At 45.7% G+C, this 24,237-nt stretch overlaps 2 protein-coding genes across 2 annotated transcripts in view; one reads left to right on the forward strand and one right to left on the reverse strand.

Annotated features, from left to right (window-relative positions):
* The window catches only part of LOC136943144 (metal transporter CNNM1), a 16,442-nt gene extending 13,176 nt beyond the window's left edge, over positions 1-3,266 (reverse strand). The window contains exon 1 of the mRNA XM_067236372.1: positions 1,784-3,266. Coding sequence (XP_067092473.1) covers positions 1,784-3,266 — 1,483 coding nt within the window. The remainder of the gene's footprint in view (positions 1-1,783) is intronic.
* A 4,737-nt stretch (positions 3,267-8,003) lies between these two features.
* hpse2 (heparanase 2) overlaps positions 8,004-24,237 on the forward strand; it is a 58,263-nt gene continuing 42,029 nt past the window's right edge. Inside the window, 3 exon segments of the mRNA XM_067236556.1 lie at positions 8,004-8,263; positions 11,615-11,769; positions 12,143-12,304. Coding sequence (XP_067092657.1) covers positions 8,004-8,263; positions 11,615-11,769; positions 12,143-12,304 — 577 coding nt within the window.

Below are 24,237 nucleotides of genomic sequence, written 5' to 3' on the forward strand. Positions count from 1 at the left end.
ACACACACACACACACACACAGCACACAAACACACACACAGCACACAAACACACACACACACACAGCACACAAACACACACACAGCACACACGCACACACACACACATCACACATGCACACACACACATCACGCACACAAACACACACATCACACACATCACACACGCACACAAACACATCACGCACCCAAACACACACATCACACACACATCACACACGCACACAAACACACACACATCACACACGCACACAAACACACACACATCACACAGGCACACAGGCACACAAACACACACATCACACACACTGCCATTGGCTCTCTCCAGTGATACCCTGATGGGGATTAAGAGAGAAGGTCAAACTCACGAGTGCACACACTCATACAGTGTAATCAGCACACACACACACACACATCAACACACAAACAGCTGAGGTCAATCCCCAAGACCACAGCCTCTGAGAATTTTGCTTTCACAGAAATATAGCATAGCGTGAGATCTACTCTTTTTAATCACGCATGCTAAAAACCAATCAACTATTTCTCAACTGGGTTCACAAGTTCATGCAGGAATCTTCTTCTAGGTATTCTGCAGTGGTACTGACAGTTTCAATGGAAGAACATTTGTTTAGAATGAATGTGTTGTCTCATGGATACTCTCCTATCCTCACCTCTCATGTTCCCTTCTCCCAACCCCCCTCCTCTCCTCTCTTGTCTTCTCATCCTCTCCTCTTATTCCCACTCAACTCTCCCCTCACACTCCCCTCTACCACACACACACACACACACACACACAGACACACACACCCTTGAATACTTTCCTCTGAGAACGTCAGACTGAATGAACCGATGATTCATACATTCGGTTGTCATGGTAAAGCAGCTTTTCTGGGTGCTGACCCTGACAGCATTACCACGAAAGACAGGCTTTCATGTTTCAATTCAATGAATCATCTCTGAATGACTGTGCTTATCGACAAAGAAATGAACAGTCTTGGTCCTCCTGGGTTTTATCTCTCAGTGCTGAAGCACGACTGAGGACATAGCCATTTGGCCTCAGAGAGAAAGTGAGCACTCTAAAATGAATCACTGGTTCCTGTTCTGACCCATCTCCACAACCTAGCTCCATCAAAGCATCTATTTTTTTGTTATCTTTAAAGGAAAGTTTCTCTGACTCTCTGGAGTCCTATTAACTCTTCCATCATTTCATATTAAGTAAGAGACTGAAGCCTGAGCCCATGCACTCTCTGTAACTATCACTTCAAAGGGTCCCAACATAACTGTAACATATGATGTATTTTTAAATAACATCCTGGAAACTGGCCTGTCTGTCCTTCGACCTAGGTGAGGAGACCAGCGGAGGATTCGATTCATGTTCCCTTTTCATGGGTTACACACAAACAAGGAGTTTTTAAAAGACACACACGTTACCAACCTATAAACCTTGACTGAAGTCGATGGACATGTTGATCTTGTAATTAATGTCTGAAAGTTCAGCACGTCTTGCATTTTCTAAGCACTTTACTTTCATATGTAACTAACAGCAGATCAATTCTACTTTTTTCCCATCCATATAAGAGAATGAACAAGTTTCAGTAACGCCACTTCAAACAAATTTCAAGACAAATCATGTGATCCCAGATTTAAACCTTTGTATGGAACCAATTGTTTTCCAACAAATACATATGGTATATTTCGAATGATGATGTTTTATATTTCATTTTTTATGGACTTCATGGTTGTAAATGTTCTAAAGTTTTTCGCGTGACTCTGTGGATGGTTACCTCTCTTAAACTCTTCCAGCATCACATCCAGCTTGGTGTCATTGAACGCGCAGTGCATTGGGTGCTTGTAAAACTGCGTGATGGTTTTGAGCGGGGTGCAGTCATCGGGGTCCACGAAGGCCAAGTCCTTAACGAACAGGATATCGACGATGTTCGACCTCTCGTTCTCGTACACCGGGATCCGCGTGAACCCGCTCTGCATCACGTCAGACATTGTGCAGAAGTCCAGGACCGCGTCCGAGGACAGCATGTAGCAGTCGGATAGCGGGGTCAGTACGTCCTCCACGGTCTTAGTCCTCAGCTCCAGCGCTCCCTGGATGATGTTGAGCTCCTCTTTAACAAGGTCGTGGTAAGGGTCGGTGACCCGCAGCATGGCCACCAACTTTTCCCGGGTGTAAAAGTTACTGATCTCCTGGTGTAGCATGATGTCGAGGATCTTGGAGACGGGGTAGGAGATAGGGAAGGACACGAGCATCAGTAACCGCGTGGCCCAGATCGTCTTAGAGGCGATAGCGAGGCTGTGTCTAGAGGCCACCGAATGTGGCAGAATTTCACCTATGAAAAATATCCCTAAGGTGCAACACGCCGTGGAGAGGGGGGTCATTCCTATAATCATGCACATCCAGACCACAAAACAAGTGTTGGTCAGCACGTTGCCAAGTACCACAGTACACAGGATGTAGTTCCCGTGTTTACGCACAGATTCTATTTTGTGCGCGTATTTCTGCTCCTTCTCGGTGCCGCTGTTTTGGAGCACCCGGAGCTCCACGGGATCCAGAGCGAGCATACTGATGTTGAGCCCGCTACAGAGCGCAGACAGCCCCAGTAACAGCACCGACACTCCCGCCTGGAGCCACACGTCCGCTTGGGGGGGTTTCTCCGCCACCGCAAGCCAGTAGTCCCTGCTCCTGAAATGTTCCCACTTCGCTCCGTCGAAGACGCACATGGAGTAGTGTTTGATCTTCTCACCTCTCCGCAGGTCTTTGGCGAGTAGTTCCACAAGAACGGAGTTTTGGCTGGAGGTGGACCTGAAAGAACCCAGTAGCTCGATGTCAGAGCTCCGGGCGCTTTCCTCCACACATGGGTTCCGTTTCTGGTGCCGGACAGGTTGCGTATACTCCTCTGCACCTTCTTCCCACGTTTCCTCTATAAACGCTATCCATGGTGTGGCTGGGCCAGCCTCCGTTCTCCCGCTCAGAGTTCGATTGGGATTGAATGCAGCCGGTGAGACTGCGTAGTAAACTCGTAGCATGAACCGGGTCCCCTCAGTAGCCCTCAGCATCCCATCCTGCACGGACAGCTCCCCGCTTGTGGTGTCCTCTGGCCGGACGCCAAGCAGAGCCCCAGCAGTGGCCGGACGATAGGTAAGGAGTAGCGGTGAGAGGACAAGAGCCAGGCGGTACGAATGCAGGATGCGGCGCTGTGAGCGCAGAGCATCCGCAGCATCCGCAGCCATCGTGCTGAATGAGTTGCAGAAGGGCATTGGCGAGCTTGGTCACGTGGTTTGGGTTTTACGCTGCCTCTGCAGGAATTGACGGAACAGCTGGACAGCCGTGGTCATGATGATGATGAGAGAGAGAGATCGAGAGAGGGAAAGACACACACACAGAGAGAGAGAGAGAGAGAGAGAGAGAGAGAGAGAGAGAGAGAGAGAGAGAGAGAGAGACAGAGACAGAGACAGAGACAGAGACAGAGACAGAGACAGAGAGAGGATCAGGAGAGGCAGAGAAAAAGAGAGAGAGAGATCGACAGAAGGAGAGATGGGAGAGAAAGAGAGAGATGGAGAGAGATATCGTGAGGGGGAGGGATGGAAGAGAGAAAGAGAGTGAGAGGGGGGACTGAAACAGGGAGAGGGTAACGGGTTAAAGACAGACCGTGCAGCATCCCTCTAAAACCCTACAGTGACGTAATGTCATTGCACACTGCACAGTCCTCCAATGTCTAAAAATAGAACCAGGAAATGTCCTATCTTGGCTGTAGGTCCCTAATAAAGCATGCTTAGAACATTTACCCAACCCCCTCTTTCTGTCTCTATCGTTCGCTCATTCCTGTTCACAAACATATATTTTCATTTAAAAAAACGAAACGTGTCATGAAACAAACTTGTTATAGTTTCATGTAACAAACTGTGAAGTGTAGCCATGATGGGGCTGCCGCGGTTGTAGAAGTGATAATGATGATTGTGGTTGTGTGGTGGTGATCACGATATGAGATTAATGATGCATCTACCAATGCATCTTTACTGCATCTATAACGCCTTTCTGTGATGGCATGCAGGTTTTTCTTTTTGCCACTAGATGGCAATCTTAGCATCCTTTACAGTTTCCACCAAACTACTTCCAAAACAAATGTAACGCAGAGTCAAATAAAAAGGTCAGCTTCATAATAATTTTTAAAACATTGGATTTCATTCAGCCATCGTGTATCTAAAGTTTGATGGCATATGTGTGAAAGAGCAATATAGCTTCTTAATGTGTCTTTTAAAATCAAACAAAGAAATTAACTAAGTTGTGAATTCAAGTAGACAACCTTTGTTGTAGGCCTATTGCATTTGACTCACGACTAGAAAACCCGCGTATAAGCTGGAAAGAGTAATTGTATGAAATGTCTAAATGTTCAAAGTGCTCTTTTAAAGTAGACAAAATGAGTGATATGTTTTCTATTGACTCACATACAGTTTATTGGGTTAAATTAGTACGCGCAGAGTTTAGTTTGGAAAATATTTTGCTACTCTTTGTGCATTCACACCTCGGCATTACCCCTCTGCGGAAGAGGCTCTGCCTCGACACAAAAACAAACCCGACCCCTTCTAGTTCTCACGTCGTCAATAGCTACTCGGAAAAGCGAGCGTGAACCTTGTCTTGTAAAACCGTGACCCTTTCGTCGCCAGTTAGGGATCGTTAAAAGTCCTCGTGTTAGTCAGAAAACTCGTTGCAGACTCCAAAATCAGTCAAAACTATTTCCTTGTCCATACACATGTTTGATATATACAGAAATGATTTGTTAAATTTGATTAATAAACAATGATAATAAACAATGAATAAACTATTAATTTTATGCTCCAAATGAAATTATTAACAATAAATCACTCCACCAGCCTACCACACACACACACACACAGGCTACACGCCGATAAACGTCCACGCAAACTATTACCTGAGGCAAAAATGTACGTTTAATTGATGTCATGCTATTTTTAAATAGAACCAATAATTCCTTAAGCATATTAATGTTTTGGTTTGAACAATAATAAGCTCATTCTAGGCATAGGCTATTGCTACTGGTCTACTCATGTTAATAATATTAGAGATAAGAATAGCAATAGAACAAACATATTAACAGTATTGTAGCCTAGTGTAGGCTTACGTGATTTTTGGTTGTTTTCGTCAATATTTGGTATTGGCTATCTAATAAACAGAAATAGCCTAATAGATTTTCCTTTTTTATTTTCCATCTTATTTCTGTTTTATACGCTAAACGTATGATGATGTCTAATGATAATTTATGTATCCCTTTGAAAAGCAATAGAATAGTTTTTTTTTTCTTCTAAGATGGTACGGCGAATTTATTTGCCCCGACCACAGAGGACTCGACAAAAGTCGATTAGTCGACCTTTCCTTTTTGTGCATTTGCCCCAGCAGCTTCTCAAAACGACTATAAACATGTCATACAATTTCCTTGATTGTTTCTCATGAATTTCTGTGCATAAAATATATATGTTTATATCCAAATAGCCTAGTCTTTACTAAGTATATAAAGTGTTTTGAATTTATGAGGTAGGCTACTGTAGCCTTACATTCTTACACACTGTTACAATCTGCACAAAACTAATAAAAAATAAACTTGGTTTGTAGTTTTTATTTTTTTACAATAGACCTAGCATTCACATTTTCCATCTCCTGGTTCAAAGGTTGGGATAGCCTCTAGTCCACTAAATCATTTTTAGATATCTCTTTAACATTTTAATAACAGCTCATATGGCAGACACATAACGCTCATATCTAAATGAAAATCACATGCAAGTATTTCCCAAATCACAAACACTTCAAACAACGTGTACTATCCGAGCCAGCTAGACCGACATCAAACGAGTCAAAACGAGATTATGTTAAAAGAAACTAACGTGAATGGGGTCTGTTTGTTTTTTTTGCCAACGAATGTCTCTTTCTCTCTCTCTCTCTCTCTCTCTCTCTCTCTCTCTCTCTCTCTCTCTCTCTCTCTCTCTCTCTCTCTCTCTCTCTCTCTCTCTCTCTCTCTCTCTCTCTCTCTCCATTGCAAGTAGGTAAGCAGTGCATTAGCATTCATATCAAAGAGAGATGTATTTTGGTGACATGATGGTCTCAGGCACGGGAGAAAGGTATCCCCCCCTAACTACGAGGGACTTCTATCCTCGAAATATTCACCGTTTGCGCTGAGGTGATGTATGTTCCTAAGATTCACATTTGTCATGGCATTCCACTCCTCCGAATCCAGCATTCATCTTTTCAGTCCGTCCTTGTGTTCTCTCCCACGAGGCCTGATTTACAATGACTTATTATATGTGTGCGCCAAACGGTACAAAAACACAGACGGTGACCGTAACGGTCACCTCAACGTCAATCAAGACCTATTTCGTCTTCCCTGCGACCGTATAGCATACTGAAATTCATTTTTTGTGATTATTTTGACCTCAGGCGACCAGAAGCTGCTGTGAGGTCGCGGTTTGCCTGGCTAGTCACAGGTGAAGTCATTGTTTTAGGCCTACTCACAGACGATTTCTGCCTCTCTCTCCCCGCCAGTGATAGCACTGTGTCGGTGTCTTATCAAAAAACATCTGGAAGGCAGAGACATAAAACATTTTATTGGTATATTAAATCTACAGGTTTTACGACTTCAAATTGGTTCTGAATATGATTTGGGACATAGCCTAATCAAATATAATTGCAGACCATTTCGCCAAAGTACAGCCCTATTTCAAATGCCTCCTGGTCCATCTCTCAATCCTCCGTTTCCTAACAGTTCAAAAACATAAGCAAAAATCAAATCAACAAATCTACAAACAGAAGTTCGTTATTCAGTTCAACAAAGATACAGTTGTAAGAATGTGTTTATGCTATTTATTGCTAACAATGTAGGATTCCTTTTGGAATGTCTAATGTATAATACACAGCCCAAATTAAATGTATTTGCAATTGTTAAAACCCAACGATTGTAAAATGCACAATTATTTCAATGAAATGCAAAAGATCAGTGGATTAAGTTTGATAATAATTGCATATTTTTGTGTTGTACGTGTGTGATGAATTAATTTGTTTACCTGAGATATTTCTATCAGTTTTGATTTGAGTTTTTCAGAAACTGACATAACATAAGTTCAATATAACTTGATTGTTGTTAGAAATATGTGAGCAATATTTTGAAAAGTATAATTAGCACACTGCTGCCCTACGATGTCCATCGATACCAGAGCCTGAACGCAAACACAAGACAAACATTTACGCAGCCTTTAGTAAGCTACTGTAAAACATTTTCTACTACTAGTATTTATTGTATGTGACATAATCTACTGTTTAAATGTACATAACAAATGTGCTCTGTGACACGGATCAACGTGCGTAATTGTAGTTGTTTTAGGAATAGGTAAAGCGCCAAACTATGTCCGATAATCGTGATATACAGTAGACCTAGGCTATATTAAGCTTTCTTATTTGTTTTATTTTTATAGTATTTGGTTTTCTACCTTAGCTGTTTGATGTTATACATGATGGGACCACCTTCCTTCATACATTAAAAAGTATCTACTTAGTCCTTGAGCCACTGTTTAATTTGCACATGTTCCTAATAGATAGGCTAGGTCTCCTTAGCGCACTGCACCACCAGTGTTACCCAAGTAGCTGCGCGTTCTGGTTTCTCCCAGTCCCAGAACCACCGCTGTGCATCCTGGAGGGGCGGTGCTGTCTCCTCTCCCCCTCCCAGGTCCTGGCTCTCGCTAGCGGGAAGGCAGGCCTGGGGCGTGCTTTCCCCTCTCTCCAGCTTCCAAAAACAGCAAGAAGGGGGGGGGGGGGGGGGGGGGGCAAAGGGGGAGACAACCAGACAGGAAGACAGAAACAGATAGGTCCAGTTGAAGCACGGAGGGACAATCCGATTTAAGGTAAGAATATTTGTTTTCCTCACCTTTGCCTGAAGACCCACACCAGGGTACCTAACTTTCCCAAACCGTCTGATGTCCGGGACCGGGAAGATGCCCAAGCCGTTCCCGTGCCCCTTCTCAGGCTCATCCCTGTGGCTGGCATCCGTCGCTTTGATGGTGCAGTCCGTGATCTCCTCCTCCTCCCCTTACCGGAGAACTGTGCCGGGCGGGAAACGACCGGGCTTCATGGAAAGGACGTTGATTCTGCTGGACGTCAACACCAGGAGTCCGGTGAAGGTTCTTAACGACAACTTCCTCTCCTTACAATTGGACCCGTCGATAATCAAGGACGGATGGCTTGACTTTCTAAGGTAGACTGCAGTCTGTTTACATCTTTCAACGTATTCATAATAAATGCCTTCTGCAAATCTAACGTGATCTCATCTCTGCAAATCAGATGTGATGGTGTTCTTGGCTACTCAATTCAGTTAGGCTAGTATACTAGTATGCTACAGCTAGTTTAAGAATCCAGCGTAGCCTATGCTAAAGCACAAAGGCTGGCATTTCTATGGAACATGGTTAGTGTGACATGCAACAGACGACGGATTCTGATTCACTAGTCCACTGTCAAATATGTATGCTTTAGCGTTCAAATTATGTTTCACCATTTTAACCGTCAGGCCTATTATTCCTGTGTTATGTGTGTTCAACAGGCTATTGGCTACGTCCAGGCTTAATGGTATACATTTTTATGACTTCAGTATCATTATCTTCCAAAAATGTTATTTTCCATGTAGCCTACTTTCGCAATTTATCTCAGTTTCATGCAGAATCCATGCAAAAGAAAGAGAGTTGATTGGATAACAGAAACAAGAACCATCAGAAAGATATGCGGAGAAAGATACCAGAAGCTCCACTGTGTAATTTAGAGATAAAACGATGGGAAAAGTATCAAGGCTACATGATCTAAAATCAACAGGTGTCATCTTTGTCTGAAAGATCTTGATTTCATTTCGTGAAACTAAACAGTTATGGAAACGAATCTTTAACTCTGGCATGTGCCCCGGCGGGTCAAGGTTTTGTCAAGGTTCGCCGCTGCAAGGAGAGGGTGCATTGTAAAAACGTTACACACAAACCAAGACTTCTCCAAAAATGTAAAAAACATTTAAACAACATAACGAATAAGAAGTAGTTAATGTTAGTAAACTTAAATAAAAATTGTCGTCTGTAAGTTGCTTTCTGGAAATTGAAACCCTATAGTTCTTTCTCACGTGTAGGATACTGTCCCCCAGTGAGGAGACTTTATGTATCTTTTGTTGTTCCAAATGGTTTTGTGCATCTTTCTTTTTTATAGCGTATGTGTTAATTGAAGAAAGGTCTAAGTTCCAGGCTTCATTACACAGTTAATGGTTTCTTTCCCGAAAAGCATTTGAAAACTTCTCTGAAACGCTTATATTTGAATTCAAAAGGACGTGTCCGTCAACATGCACTAGTTGTGACAAAACGGAACCTCACGGTGAGCTGAAAGTGACCTGCGCGTGAAATGTTGGGGTTTAACGTCTTGGGGCTTTTATAAGGGGACTAGGCATTTGTGTGAGTCTGTTAGGCCTTAGAGAGAGAGAGAAAAAACCTTCCAGCATGGTGATTACGCACAGAGATTATTTTAATTATATTTTTTGACGTTCATTGGTTCATTGAATAGTTAGCCTACTAGTACAAGTGTGTAATTGTAAATCTAAAACCTGATTCGCAATACACCGTACGTCTTTATGGACTAAATACATAACAATATAACAACCGTAAAAATAGAAATAAGAGTACATAACCATATAGAGGCTACTAAAATAAACACCAATAATACCAACAAAATCTATAATATTACATCATCATCATACAAACAATCACCTCTTTTGTACGTTTTTGCATATTGTATAAACGTACATGTGTCCTTTCTTCTGTTCTCGCTAGAAGTTATTAATTTATTAATTTATTATGATTATTAATTTATTTATTTTCCACAGCAATCCTTACTCTAAATAAAAGATTAAATGCTGTAGATCTGGGACATGCATTTTGAGGAGGCATGGTCTGTCCTGTTAACCACACTGTGTTGCTGTCTTGAGGATATTGTGAATGTTGCAATATTCCGTTAAATACTGAGTAAAACATTTTCTATCATGTAACGATTTATTGTAACTAATGATACAGTTTATTTGATGAACATCAAATGAACCGCTCAGCCACATGAACTGGGAGTCAGGTGGCTGAGCGGTTATGGAATTGGACTAGTAATCAGAAGGTTGCAGGTTCGATTCCAGGCCGTGACAATTGACTTTGTGTCCCTGGGCAAGGCACTTCACCCTACTTGCCTCGGGGAGAATGTCCCTGTACTTACTGTAAGTCGCTCATAAGAGCATCTGCTAAAATGACTAAATGTAACATGGATTATGTGCATTGATTATTTTCTTTGGTTCTTAAAGAAGGCTTGCTTGAACAAAAGTATAGTAAAACGATAGAAATTCTCTAAGAGAGGACTTATAGAAAGCAAACAGCAAGTCCACATACAGTTCAAGTGTTCAAAGTCCCAGCAACACAACACAACACCTCAGAAGGGCCCTAGATGAGTCAGCCATTTATGAACATAAACATCAAGCAGATAGTGCCTCCATGTTGTCGTGTGGCAGATGCTTTATTTGTGCTAAAGAAACTTCATTTAATGCCATCAAATACATTCTTAAAACAAATGGCTGTTCTGTTGAACTCCTTGTGATACTATAATTAACTTTCTGAATGAAGGTTCAATATAAAAGATTCCACACAAAACCCTTTTCAGCTCATGGACATGGGGCTCTCCATTAAACCCTGTTGTACCATGACCTGTGCTGGGAACTTCCATGGAACTTCTTTGGGTTCGACTTTTGTCACAAATAGTTCAAGTAACTTTTTCCAAGTCCCCAAAACTGAGCTGGTTTTTATTGTCTTTATTGTTGTTATTGTTTACCAGACAGAGGACCTGAAAGGACCATTAAACAAAATCATTTTGCAATGGAAACATTGGTCACATCGTTCTTAAAGAAAACACTGCATTAAATACTTGCAGGCTTCACTGGTGTCATTGTTACAAAGACACATATTTTAAAGAGACAGTAAAACGCTTCTTAAGTTCTCGTCTGAAGGTTGAGTGTTGAAGGGTTTGACAGCTGTTTGTTTATGCTACAGTGTATTATTATAATTTTCTCACAGGCATATTCACATTGTGATAAAACGCAGTTGGAGTCCTCGCCACCACAAAGTACAGGGCCATCTGAGAAATGGAGTCATTTGCTTTGTTTCCCCAGACCATAACAGGATGGATGATTAAAACATCGGAGCCTCCTCCATCTGACACTTTGCCCAAGGGTTTCTTGGGAAATGTGATTTTGTAACCTACTCGATGATAAATCTTCTCCCATGAGAAATCGATCATTGGTTCCTATCAAATAGCATACTGAGAAATGAATTGTCAGTCAGTTCTGGATACTGCATTTTCTGTGTGATATTGTAGTAAATAGACCACAGTCAAATGAACAGTTCATTTGACCGGAATACGATTGTGCATCTGGTTCTTTAGCCTGAAAGAATCCTTCTTTAATTTAGACTTGAATGGAAGGTCCAATAAATCCCTCAAAAGGGTTCCCCAGAATTTCTAGCGGTGGTTCATTGTGCATGTCTCTCGCCCACAGCTCCAAACGTCTGGTGACCCTAGCCAGGGGTTTGTCCCCAGCCTACCTGCGCTTCGGAGGCAAACGCACAGACTTCCTGCAGTTCCACAACCTGAAGAACCTTGCTAAGTTCCGCGGACCCGGCCCTGACTACTACCTGAAGAACTATGAGGATGGTGAGTGAGACTAAGGGTCGGGGTTCCAAGTGGGTCAGAGGTCTTGCCCCCCAGGGGGTGGGGGGGGGGGGGGGGGGGGGGCTAACACTAACAAGACCCCCCAAAGGTAGATTTAGATGGATTGTCCCTTAACTCTTCCACAGTGGTCGTCCCACCCCCCCCCCCCCGGCCCCCCCAATATATGTATAAACATAGACAACCAGATATCCTATGTCTCGTTTGAACTTTTACCAAATAAAAGAATGGTTTAATCTGGATGGACACAAGAATGTAAATCTCGGAGCGGCTCGTCATTGACTCTTTGTGAGGCTTCGGGAACTCGTGTGTCTGTGTGTGGACGTGTGTGTGATCCCCTTACAATCTCCTTTCTCAGATATTGTGCGCAGTGACATTGCCCTGGACAAGCAGAAGGGCTGTAAGCTGGCCAATCACCCAGCCATGATGCTGGAGCTGCAGAGAGAGAAAGCTGCTCAAATGCAGCTGGTTCTGCTCAAGGAGAAGATCTCAAACATCTACAGCAACATCACAATAACAGGTAGGAGATCACACACACACACGCCCACGTGCACACACATGCAAACACCTTATCTGGCGCACAAACACAAACACAAACACACACACACACACATACCCTCTCTCATAACTCACACACACATTGACTCACACTTTCACTCACACGCACACACTCTGTTATCACTCACACAAGCACATGTTCACACACACACACACATGTTGTTTAGGCAAGGGATGGGGGGGTGGAGGGATGGAGGGATGGGGGGGTGGAGGGATGGAGGGATGGAGGGATGGAGGGGTGGAGGGATGGGGGGTGGAGGGGTGGAGGGGTGGAGGGATGGAGGGAAGGGGGGGTGGAGGGATGGAGGGATGGGGGGTGGAGGGATGGAGGGGTGGAGGGGTGGAGGGATGGAGGGATGGAGGGATGAGGGGGTGGAGGGATGGGGGGGTGGAGGGATGGAGGGGTGGAGGGATGGAGGGGTGGAGGGATGGAGGGATGGGGGGGTGGAGGGATGGAGGGATGGGGGGTGGAGGGATGGAGGGATGAGGGGGTGGAGGGATGGGGGGTGGAGGGATGGAGGGGTGGAGGGATGGAGGGGTGGAGGGATGGAGGGATGGGGGGTGGAGGGATGGAGGGATGGGGGGGTGGAGGGATGGAGGGATGGAGGGATGGGGGGGTGGAGGGATGGAGGGATGGAGGGATGAGGGGGTGGAGGGATGGGGGGGTGGAGGGATGGAGGGGTGGAGGGATGGAGGGATGGAGGGATGAGGGGGTGGAGGGATGGGGGGTGGAGGGATGGAGGGGTGGAGGGATGGAGGGGTGGAGGGATGGAGGGATGGGGGGTGGAGGGATGGAGGGATGGGGGGGTGGAGGGATGGAGGGATGGAGGGATGAGGGGGTGGAGGGATGGGGGGGTGGAGGGATGGAGGGGTGGAGGGATGGAGGGGTGGAGGGATGGAGGGATGGGGGGGTGGAGGGATGGAGGGATGGGGGGTGGGCTAGGAAGCCCTGATGAGGCATGAGGCTAGGAAGCCCTTCACCTTCTCTGGTTAGGAAACACAAATTGTGACCACAAAAAAGACGGAGAGAGAGAGAGAGAGAGAGAGAGAGAGAGAGAGAGAGAGAGAGAGAGAGAGAGCAGGAGTTCCTGGGTTTGTGCGTGTCTGTCATTGTTCACATGCATGTGTGTGTGTGAGTCTCTGTGTGTGTGTGTTTACTGAAAGGGCAATACATCGATTTTCTTCTAATGAACTCCAGTGACCCAAATGGTAATTAAGGTGCTATTTATAAGTATTTATAAAAATATCAAAATATTATGGATGACTCTTCAGAGACAAGGTCCAGGTTTTTCTTCTGGACACATTGTGAACCAGAACAAGTAAAGCAGAAGAGTGCAGGGCTGCAGATATAGTTACAGCTCAAAACTCCGCATGTGTTTGTGATTTATTAGGAGGAAAAAAAGACGTTTTGTAAAAACCACCCATATAGGAATGTCTGCCCTGGTTCGGTTTATCTGTATTCTGTAGCATGGAGCAAAGAACTTTACACATTTTCCAGGAGAGAAAAAACCCTCTCTCAAAACAATGAATGGATTTGAGGGATATTAATGGTTCATGGACACTGACAATGTCAGGGGTATGGGAGTAATACATGTCCTTCATCTGCCTCACTTCATCATGACAACACCAGAGAAAGTTGTTTTGCCTGATCGCCGTTCAAATTTATTTTCAGTGTTTCCAGTAATATCGTGTATTCAGTGATAGCCTATAGGGAGGGAGCTGGCTAGATGTCTGTGTGTGTTTCTGCGTGCGTGGTGTGTGACCGTGTGCGTGTTTCTGCCTAGCTGTGTGTGTCTGCACGGTGTGTGTGTGTGCACGGTGTGTGTGTGTGTGTGCACGGTGTGTGAGCCTGCGTGTGTGTGTGCACGGTGTGTGTGTGTGCACGGTGTGTGAGCCTGCGTGTGTGTGTGCACGGTGTGTGTGTGTGTGCACGGTGTGTGAGCCTGCGTGTGTGTGTGCACGGTGTGTGTGTGTGTGTGTGCACGGTGTGTGTGTGTGTGCACGGTGTGTGAGCCTGCGTGTGTGTGTGCACGGTGTGTGTGTGTGTGTGCACGGTGTGTGTGTGTGTGTGTGTGCACGGTGTGTGTGTGTGTGTGTGCACGGTGTGTGAGCCTGCGTGTGTGTGTGCCTGGGCCCAGTCAGTAAGGTCAACTGTGCATCCTCACCTGTGTGATCTCAACTGGTGTGCCTTGTGGTCGTCAAAACCCTGACTGATCCTGTCACTGTGGACACAGAGAGGAGAGATGTGCACGTAGAGAACCTGGTCACGTCAGAGGTTTCCCAGGTAACTGGTGTCGCAGCCCAGAGGTACAGGACAGATAGAGAGAGGGAGAGAGAGAGATAGTGAGAGAGAGAGAGAGAGAGAGAGAGGGAGAGAGAGAGAGGGAGATGGATGGAAGGATGCATGAATGGATGAAGACAATGGGTGAATGGACAGGCGGACAGATAGACAAATAGACAGAGAGATAGAGAGAGAGGGAGGGGTGGGTGAATGCGGGGACGTCTTGACCAAAAACAACAAGACCGGCGATCAGTCTAGATGTGGGAGTCTGCAGGCTAATGGCTGCTAATACGGTAAACCTATGATGCATCCCATCCCAGCCGGAGCAGGACTGTTAATCAAGCCCAGAGTGTGGAGTAGCCCCACAGCTGAAGATGAATGTCGATCTTCCTACCCAGAGGCCTCTGTGTGTGTATGGGCTGATACGAACCCAGCAAGAGCGTCCATCTTCCTCCTTGTCCCTGTGTACTGGGTGGTTTTCTGCTCTTAGGAGGGGTGTTTTGTTGAGAGACAGGGTAGACAGCACTGCACACAGAAACACACACATACAGTGCACACAGAAACACACACATACAGTGCACACAGAAACACACACATACAGTGCACACAGAAACACACACATTACATTTACATTTAGTCATTTAGCAGACGCTCTTATCCAGAGCGACTTACAGTAAGTACAGGGACATTCCCCCGAGGCAAGTAGGGTGAAGTGCCTTGCCCAAGGACACAACGTCAGTTGGCTTGACCGGGAATCGAACTGGCAACCTTCAGATTACTAGCCCGATTCCCTCACCGCTCAGCCACCTGACTCACCTACAGTGCGCACAGAAACACACACATACAGTGCACACAGAAACACACACATACAGTGCACACAGAAACACACACATGAATGAGGGAGGATGGGGAGGAGTAGGGGAATGAGGGAGGATGGGGAGGAGTGGGGGAATGAGGGAGGATGGGGAGGAGTGGAATGAGGGAGGATGGGGAGGAGTGGGGGAATGAGGGAGGATGGGGAGGAGTGGGGGAATGAGGGAGGATGGGGAGGAGTGGGGGAATGAGGGAGGATGGGGAGGAGTAGGGGAATGAGGGAGGATAGGGAGGAGTGGGGGAATGAGGGAGGATGGGGAGGAGTGGGGGAATGAGGGAGGATGGGGAGGAGTGGGGGAATGAGGGAGGATGGGGAGGAGTGGGGGAATGAGGGAGGATGGGGAGGAGTGGGGGAATGAGGGAGGATGGGGAGGAGTAGGGGAATGAGGGAGGATGGGGAGGAGTAGGGGAATGAGGGAGGATGGGGAGGAGTGGGGGAATGAGGGAGGATGGGGAGGAGTGGGGGAATGAGGGAGGATGGGGAGGAGTGGGGGAATGAGGGAGGATGGGGAGGAGTGGGGGAATGAGGGAGGATGGGGAGGAGTGGGGGAATGAGGGAGGATGGGGAGGAGTGGGGGAATGAGGGAGGATGGGGAGGAGTGGGGGAATGAGGGAGGATGGGGAGGAGTGGGGGAATGAGGGAGGATGGGGAGGAGTGGGGGAATGAGGGAGGATGGGGAGGAGTGGGGGAATGAGGGAGGATGGGGAGGAGTGGGGGAATGAGGGAGGATGGGGAGGAGTAGGGGAATGAGGGAGGATAGGGAGGAGTGGGGGAATGAGGGAGGATGGGGAGGAGTGGGGGAATGAGGGAGGATGGAGAGGGGAGGAGTGGGAAAGCCAAGCTGAAAGACTTTATTTACTCTGGGTTGATTTACTGAGCACCCCAGTAACATTTCTCATCTGTAAAGACTAAGCCTTCTGCGTCTGGACAGACGTCTCTCACTTGCTCTCTCTCTCTCTACACCTTATAGATTCTGGAGGAAAATGTGGAACTGAAAAGCGTTTTTTAAGGAATTAGGCGATAGGTTGTTGTTGGCTGCTGTGGGGAACAGAGGGGTGGTAGGGGCACTGAGGATCTGGTAGTCATCAGTGTGTGTGTGTGTGTGTGTGTGTGTGTTTGTGTGTGTGTGTGTGTGAAGGCAGGTGGTGGGTAAAGAGCCCTTTAACAGCCCCTCTCCATCCTTTTCCACTCACCACAGGATGACCCCCGACCCTGGCTTGTTAGAGCTATGAGTAATGGGGCCACTCTGAACACACACACACACACAAATACACACACACACACATTAACTCAGACAAGTAGAGATCATAGTCACCTTCACCTCTGACCTCCTCAGCGGAAGGCTTCTCTCTCTCTTATGCTCCTCTGTTTATCTTCCTTTGTTCGGGTCTCTCTCTCTCTCTTTCATTCTCTCTCTTTCATTCTCTCTCTCTCTCTCTCTCTCTCTCTCTTTCATTCTCTCTGTCTCTCTCTCTCTCTTCCATTCTCTCGCTCTGTCACTCTTTCTCTTTCATTATATCAATTCAATTTAATTAGCGTTAATAACATTAAGAAACAAATGTTCACATTGCCAAAGCAACAGTGGAGCCACAGAAACAGTATTCATACCATTACTATGGACATCGGTATACTATTACGTAATGTTACCAAATAATCTGATAACAACCAAACATGGCAAATTCAGTTGAAAGTTTAAAGCAGGAGAACTTTACGTAACATAACCTGAAGATTGATTACGTAATATATATATATATGTACATATCTACACACATACACTTGTCAGTCACACACACACACAGTATATTTTGTGTGTGTGCTTTGTGTGTGTGCATTGTGTGTCTAGGTCACTCACTGTCTCTCAGGTTGTAGCATACTGATACATACTGGGCAGCAAGGTATGCCCTGTCTCTTTCTCCTAGGAGGATTTTTACCTTTGAGAGGTCACTAAGACCTTTGAAATCTGAGATTACAGAGTGGAATTTGTTACAGTAATCATTTCTTTTATCACTGAATGTTTCACATTGTAGGAGGATGTGCATCTCTGTCTCAACCTCACCTGTCGAACAGTGACCACATTCTGTTTTGGTTAGGATCTGTTTCTGCTTTCTAGCTCTGACATCTCAATCTCTTTCTCTCTTTCATTATATCACTGTTTCTCATTCTCTCTCATTCTCTCACTCTATATTACTTTCTATCACTCTCTCTCTCACTCTGTCTCATTCACTCTCCATCTCTCTTTCATTATATCCCTCTTTCTCACTTTCCCTCACTCTCTCTATCTCTATCTCTTTCATTAGCTCACTCTGTCACACTTTCTCTCTTTCGTTATCTCTCTCTCACTCTCTTTCATTCTCTCTCTCTCCCTCTTTCTCTCTCTTGCTCTCTCACTCCATCTATCTCTCTCCTACTTCTCTCTCAACTCCTACAAGGAGATGTGCAGGCAATCTTTTACCTAAACTTCCAGTCCTAACTTTAGATGTCGTCTTCGGACGCAAATACTCCCTAGATTCCCTTTCTCTCTCTCGTCCTCTTTATCCCTCATTCCCTCCCTCCCTTCATCCCTCTCTCCCTCCCTTGTCCCTCCTTCTTTTATTTTTCTGTCAACTTTCCTTCCTCACTCCCTGCCCTAGACCTCCTTCTCTCCATCCGCATCGCTATCCCTCTATTCCACCCTCTTCCCCCTTCCTCATCTCTCCATCCCCCGATATCCCTCTCTCTCTCTATCCCTCCCTCCCTCCTCACTCCCTCTCTCATGTCTCCATCCCCCTCTCCTTCCCTCCCTCCCTGCCAGTCCTTGTTGCAGTGGGAGAGCTTCTCTGTGGTCTCTGTATACATAGCTGTCTGTGTTTTGACTGCTCTCATGGCACACTGTTTATCCAACACCTCAGCACCCAGGCACTTCAACTACTGACCCCATAGTGAGCTTAGCTTCCAAACCCAGGTCCCAAGCTGAGTATTTAGGCTTGAAGCAGGTCTGTGTTTCATGTGTCGATGCACAGGGCAATTTAAGCTCTCTTCTCCTGCTGGAGGTCCAAGCTCTTCTTCCTCTCATGGTCCGAGAGACAGATGGAGTGGGTCCAGTCTGTGTGTGAATGCGAGTGTGTATGTGTGAGTCTATGGTCCAACACTTAGACAGATGTTTGTAAAAAGTTATTGTAGACTGGATTTGTTTTAACCACACTCTCCTCTCTCTTTATATGTTCTTTATTGTCGATACCTTGTTCTTTGTCTCAGTCTCGCTCTCTTTCTCACACTTACACTCCCACACACACATGCACATGTTCTCTTTCATACTCTGACCTCACATGGTATCATGTGACATGGTCGTTTACAATGTGTAATCACTTGTTGGACAAAGTAAACAAAGCTGAGGCTGTTGGAGACACTAATACGTACTTTCTCTTTGAACTCACACAGGAGTCTAAAGCAGCGTCCAAAAGAACACACACACACACACACCACCCGTTCTAAGAAAGTTAGCTGGTGAAGTCTCAACAGTTTCCCCTTGCTAATTACGGTCCGAATTGAAACCCTATCAGTTGGCCATCCCTAAAGTCACAAGGCCAGACAGACAACCACACACACCATGAACAAAACCAACATGGGGTTGCCAGGATCTCAATGGGCAGGAGGCTAGGGAGTGTGGAGGCCAGAGGACTGAGGGCGGAGAGGCAGAGATGGAGGGATGAGTAGGGATGAGCTGTAATGTTATGCCGTTATTTTCTAGGACCATGTTCATGATTTCAGTTTCCTGTTCAGGAGACAGAAGACGTTCCCGACCACCTTGTGTTGGTAATCTTTCATGTCTGCCAAACAAATAGTAAAATACTGTAAATACTGTGTAGGAATACAAAGTAGGAATACATTTTCCAAATACTTGAAACATACTTTATTTTTACAGTCCTACAGAACAGTCCACAGGCAACCTACCTATTCTCATTTCGGAAAGTCCGGATGATGGATGCTACAGTGTACCTGCTCAAATTTGTCTGTACTCTTTGCCCAGCCTCCCTCATTGTTAGACCATGGTTGACTACATGGTCAACCAAAGCGGCTCGGATCTCCTCAGAGATTATGGTCCTTGGCCTTCCTCATCCTCATCCTCCCCGTCCTCCTCCTCTTACTCTCACTCCTCTGCCTCTGTTTCCAATGTTGGCATCCATTGCTCAAAAACAGAAGAGGTCACCTGTTGCCCTTTTATGCTAAAGCTCTGATTGCTAATTGTAAAACTGTGTGACAGGTGTTTGTCCAAGCGATGAGTCAGTGTGCGTATTTGAATGGCAGTGTGTTCCTTGTGAAAACTAAAGATTTTCTTCATGAAAATTGTGCCAAATGCAGAGAATTGTGTGTAGTGTTTTGAAAAAAGTATGTTTTAGAACTGCAATTTGAGTGTAAAGCAGGAATTGTGCTTGTAGTTTAGCAGAATTGGTTCATGGGGTTGGTGCATGAGTTACATGTTGTGGTCATTGTGTCTCAGGTACCAGTATTTGTGTGTAAACAATTGAGAAAAACTGTAATCACCTCAACCATTCCAGCCTTCATCTCTACATGTTTCTCTTGCCCTACAAGGTGTCATACCACATACTAGCATACAAACACTCTCTCTCTCTCTCTCTCTCTCTCTCTCTCTCTCTCTCTCTCTCTCTCTCTCTCTCTCTCTCTCTCTCTCTCTCCCTCTCTCTCTCACACACACACACATACACACTCACTCACACATCACCTCCCAACCCCCCCCCCCCCACACACACACACACACACACCGACGGTCTGAGGCAGATAGGGTTTCTGTTGAAGGAACCGCTGTCTGCATGCTTGTCTGAATCCCAGGACTCTAACCCCAGCTCCAGCTAGAGAGATGGAACTGCTAGCCACGCCAAGACTCACACACTGACCTCAGACAGTACACACACACATACTTAAACCCACAAACACGCACTTACACACAATTACTGCCCATGCACACGCACATACATATAAATACACACATACGCACACAAACACACACACACCATACACACACATACAAGCAGCACACACACTTATATGTTTATGCACACACATACGTACATACACACACACACACATTACAGCTTCTCTGGGGGTTAACTGATGTTCCTAGACCTTGGCTTCGATGGGTGCTAACAAAACAATAAACACAGAGCTGATGATCCCAGGTTTTCAGTAGGAACAACAGCAGAGCAGAGATGACTGGAACATTAACACAGTGCTGAATCCAACCCTATTACACCAGAGCCGTATCATGGAATGGGAATAGAAACGAGGGACAGCATTTGACTGCAGATGAAAAGGTTGCAGGTTCAAATCCCTCCCATGTTATGAAATGAACACACAATAAGTACATAATGATTGTCTGGGCTTTGCTGTTCTGTCATTGAAGATGTGTGTGTGTTCTCCGTAAGAACAGTGTTCTCCTTAAGAGATGTTCCTTCACTGTGTTTAGGCAGGAGCAGTGGTGGGGTGTTAATTGGGTGTTCACTCAACAAAGAAATGATTGTCTCTGTTTAAATCTACACTCACCGACCACTTTATTAGGTACACTTGTTCAATTGCTTGTTAACACAAATAGCTAATCAGCCAATTACATGGCAGCAATTCAATGCATTTAGGCATGTAGAGGTGGTCAAGACCACTTGCTGAAGTTCAAACCGAGCATCAGAATGGGGAAGAAAGGGGATTTGCGTGACTGTGAACGTGGCATGGTTGTTGGTACCAGACGAGCTGGTCTGAGTATTTCAGAAACTGCTGATCTACTGTGATTTTCACGCACAACCATCTCTAGGGTTTACAGAGCATGGTCCGAAAAAGACAAAAGATCCAGTGAGCGGCAGTTGTGTGGATGAAAAAAGCCTTGTTGATGTCAGAGGTCAGTGGAGAATGGGCAGACTGGTTTGAGATGATAGAAAGGCAACGGTAACTCAAATAACCACTCGTTACTACCAAGGTTGGCAGAATACCATCTCTGAAAGCACAACATGTCGAACCTTGAAGCAGATTGGCTACAGCAGCAGACCACACAGGTTGCCACAAGCTAAGAACAGGAAACTAAGGGCTACAATTTGCACAGGCTCACCAAAATTGGACAATAGAATATCTCAATCCAACAGAGCACCTTTGGGATGTGGTGGAACGGGAGATTTGCATCATGGATGTGCAGCCGACACATCTGCAGCAACTGCGTGATGCTATCATGTCAATATGGACCAAAATCTCTGTGGAATGTTTCCAACACCTTGTTGAAAGTATGCCACGAAGAATCAAGGCAGTTCTGAAGGCAAAGGGGATCCAACCCGTTACTAGCGAAGTGTACCTAATAAAGTGGCCGGTGAGTGTATATTGGAGTCCCTGATCGTCTGTGCGCCTCTGTCAAACCCCAGTACACCCAACAGTCTAGAACAGCATCACGCTGACTTGACCAGACTTGAGTTGACTTACATGTTACCTCCTTGCCAAATTACTTCTTCCTGTCTGTGTATGATCTGCCTATGAGAAGTCTGTATTTCTTCACATGACACCCCCATGGGAAGGGGAGGAAGGCAGAGAGAGGTGAAGGGGGGAGGAGAGGACAGGAGAGGAGGGGGGAGGAGAGGAGGAGCCTGGGGAGAGGAGGAGAGCGAGATGAGAGGGTGAGAAGAGGATAGAGGCAGTGGGAGGACGGCAGGGCTAACCTTGTGAAACAGCTGGATTTGCAAGATCACGACCACGCAAAGATCCATCTCGCCAGACTTCAACTTATCTGTTTGTGCCTGAACCACAGTGGTTCCTACCAATCAGCATCCAATGAGGAATTACTGACAGCTACGTGCATGGCTGCAGTTAGCTCATGATAGACGATGATAGACAGATGGTTCATCCAATCACCTGCCAAGTATCATTTTAAAATGCCTGCCCTTTTCCAAACAAATTTCAAAGATGACTTTCCGGATGGATGTGTGTTACAAACTATCTTGGAAATCAGGTTTGAGACGTGCAGCAGAAGCAGGTTGATCCCAGTGTTGGTCTGGAGGTGAAGAACGTGGAGCCAGAGAGCTCACATTCCACCTCTGCAGTGTAGGAGAAAGCAATACCTGGCTGTGCTCTGGGTCCTGACAGACACAGTCACCCTGGAGCACAGCCCCAGACTCAGAGCACAGCCAGGGGAACACAAATATGAACACAAACTTCAATTTTGTAACTCAGCTCGATTAAATTGCAATTGAACGTGAGGGATCTCCCTGTTGTAGTCTATTGGCTGGGCAATTCTGCCTGTATAGTATGTGCCGGTACGATTGTGTGCAAATGAGTGCAAATGTGTGTGTATGAGAATGTGTGTGTGTATGTGTGTGCGTTCTCCCTTCAGAAGTTAACAGCGGTGAGGTCAGTTAAATCTCAGCATGACGGGCTCTTGATTGCCTGGCCTCTTCTATTTCACACACACATGTACACACACACACAGCCAACACATTCTCTGTTTTCCTTTAGGCGACGACATACCTCAAGTGTTTATCACAAATGGACATAACATGTAATTCCATGTGTTCGCAATATGCTGTGAGACAAGTGCCAGCAACCTGCGAACGAATGTCATTTTAATAGCTGCTCGGCTGGAAAATGTTTGAAAAGGTTCCTTCCTCTCCTGGGATAGTTTGGCATACACCCGTTTTTCTTCTAAAGACCCCAGAAAACATACTTTTCTGTTTTTCCTCCAGCCCTCTCATTGAAGGGGAGAGTTAGTGGGGGGAGTGGGGATGATGGGGGTGGGGGTAGCCTGACTGAAGCACTCTAATGCCGAATCCCAATACTCTGTCTTAGGGGTAAGGGCTACATAGCCCTATGAAATGAGACACCACTTGGTTACGGTTACGTATATGGATGTCTCCAAAGCAAGTAGTGTTATGCACTGATATCAAACGAAATTCGTTTGAAATTCGCTGCTAAATGAGTTTAATTAAAACTTTAGACATGCATGGAGTCCATTCAAGGCTAATCAGAGAAATGCGGGACTGTTGTGGCAATCAGCAATGTAATGTTAGCGTAGCAAACTAGCAATTTAAAAAAACGTTTCAATTAAGAACATGGTTGCAAATACATATGTATAGGACTGTGTAGAGCACAAAACAAGACTGTCATTATTTTTTAAGCAATTATTGACGCCGAAAATATTACATTTATGGGACTCTCTGGATGATCTGTCCGCCATTGTTGCAGGTAGCGCAGTATTCACATACCCCTAGGTTTCAAGTAAGCTCCCGAGCTCACTTGGTTTTAAGGGTGTATACCCCTTCGTCTTAGCCCTAGCCCTCGATCAAAAAGAGTATTGGGACACCACTTACTCTCACGGGAACGTGCAAAACTAAGGGCTAGGGGTAAGACAGAGTATTGGGATTCGGCCAAACTCTCAGTTCTCTGTGCACCAGCTTATGGGAGGGGAGTGGGGGTGAGGTGGCTTGGTGTGGCTGACAGAGGTTTGGGTGTGAACATTTACATTTAGGCATTTAGCAGACGCTCTTATCCAGAGCGACTTACAGTAAGTACAGGGACATTCCCCCGAGGCAAGTAGGGTGAAGTGCCTTGCCCAAGGACACAACGTCATTTGACACGGCCAGGAATCAAACCAGCGACCTTCTGATTACTAGCCCGACTCCCTCACCGCTCAGCCATCTGATCCCCACGGGGGTGGAGGGCGGTTGAAGCGGGCAGAATGGGGAATGGGGGGGTGGGTGAAGGTGGTGCAGAGGGTGTT

The sequence above is a fragment of the Osmerus mordax genome, chromosome 5, assembly GCF_038355195.1.
Source record: "Osmerus mordax isolate fOsmMor3 chromosome 5, fOsmMor3.pri, whole genome shotgun sequence".
NCBI classification, from domain to species: Eukaryota; Metazoa; Chordata; class Actinopteri; order Osmeriformes; family Osmeridae; genus Osmerus; species Osmerus mordax.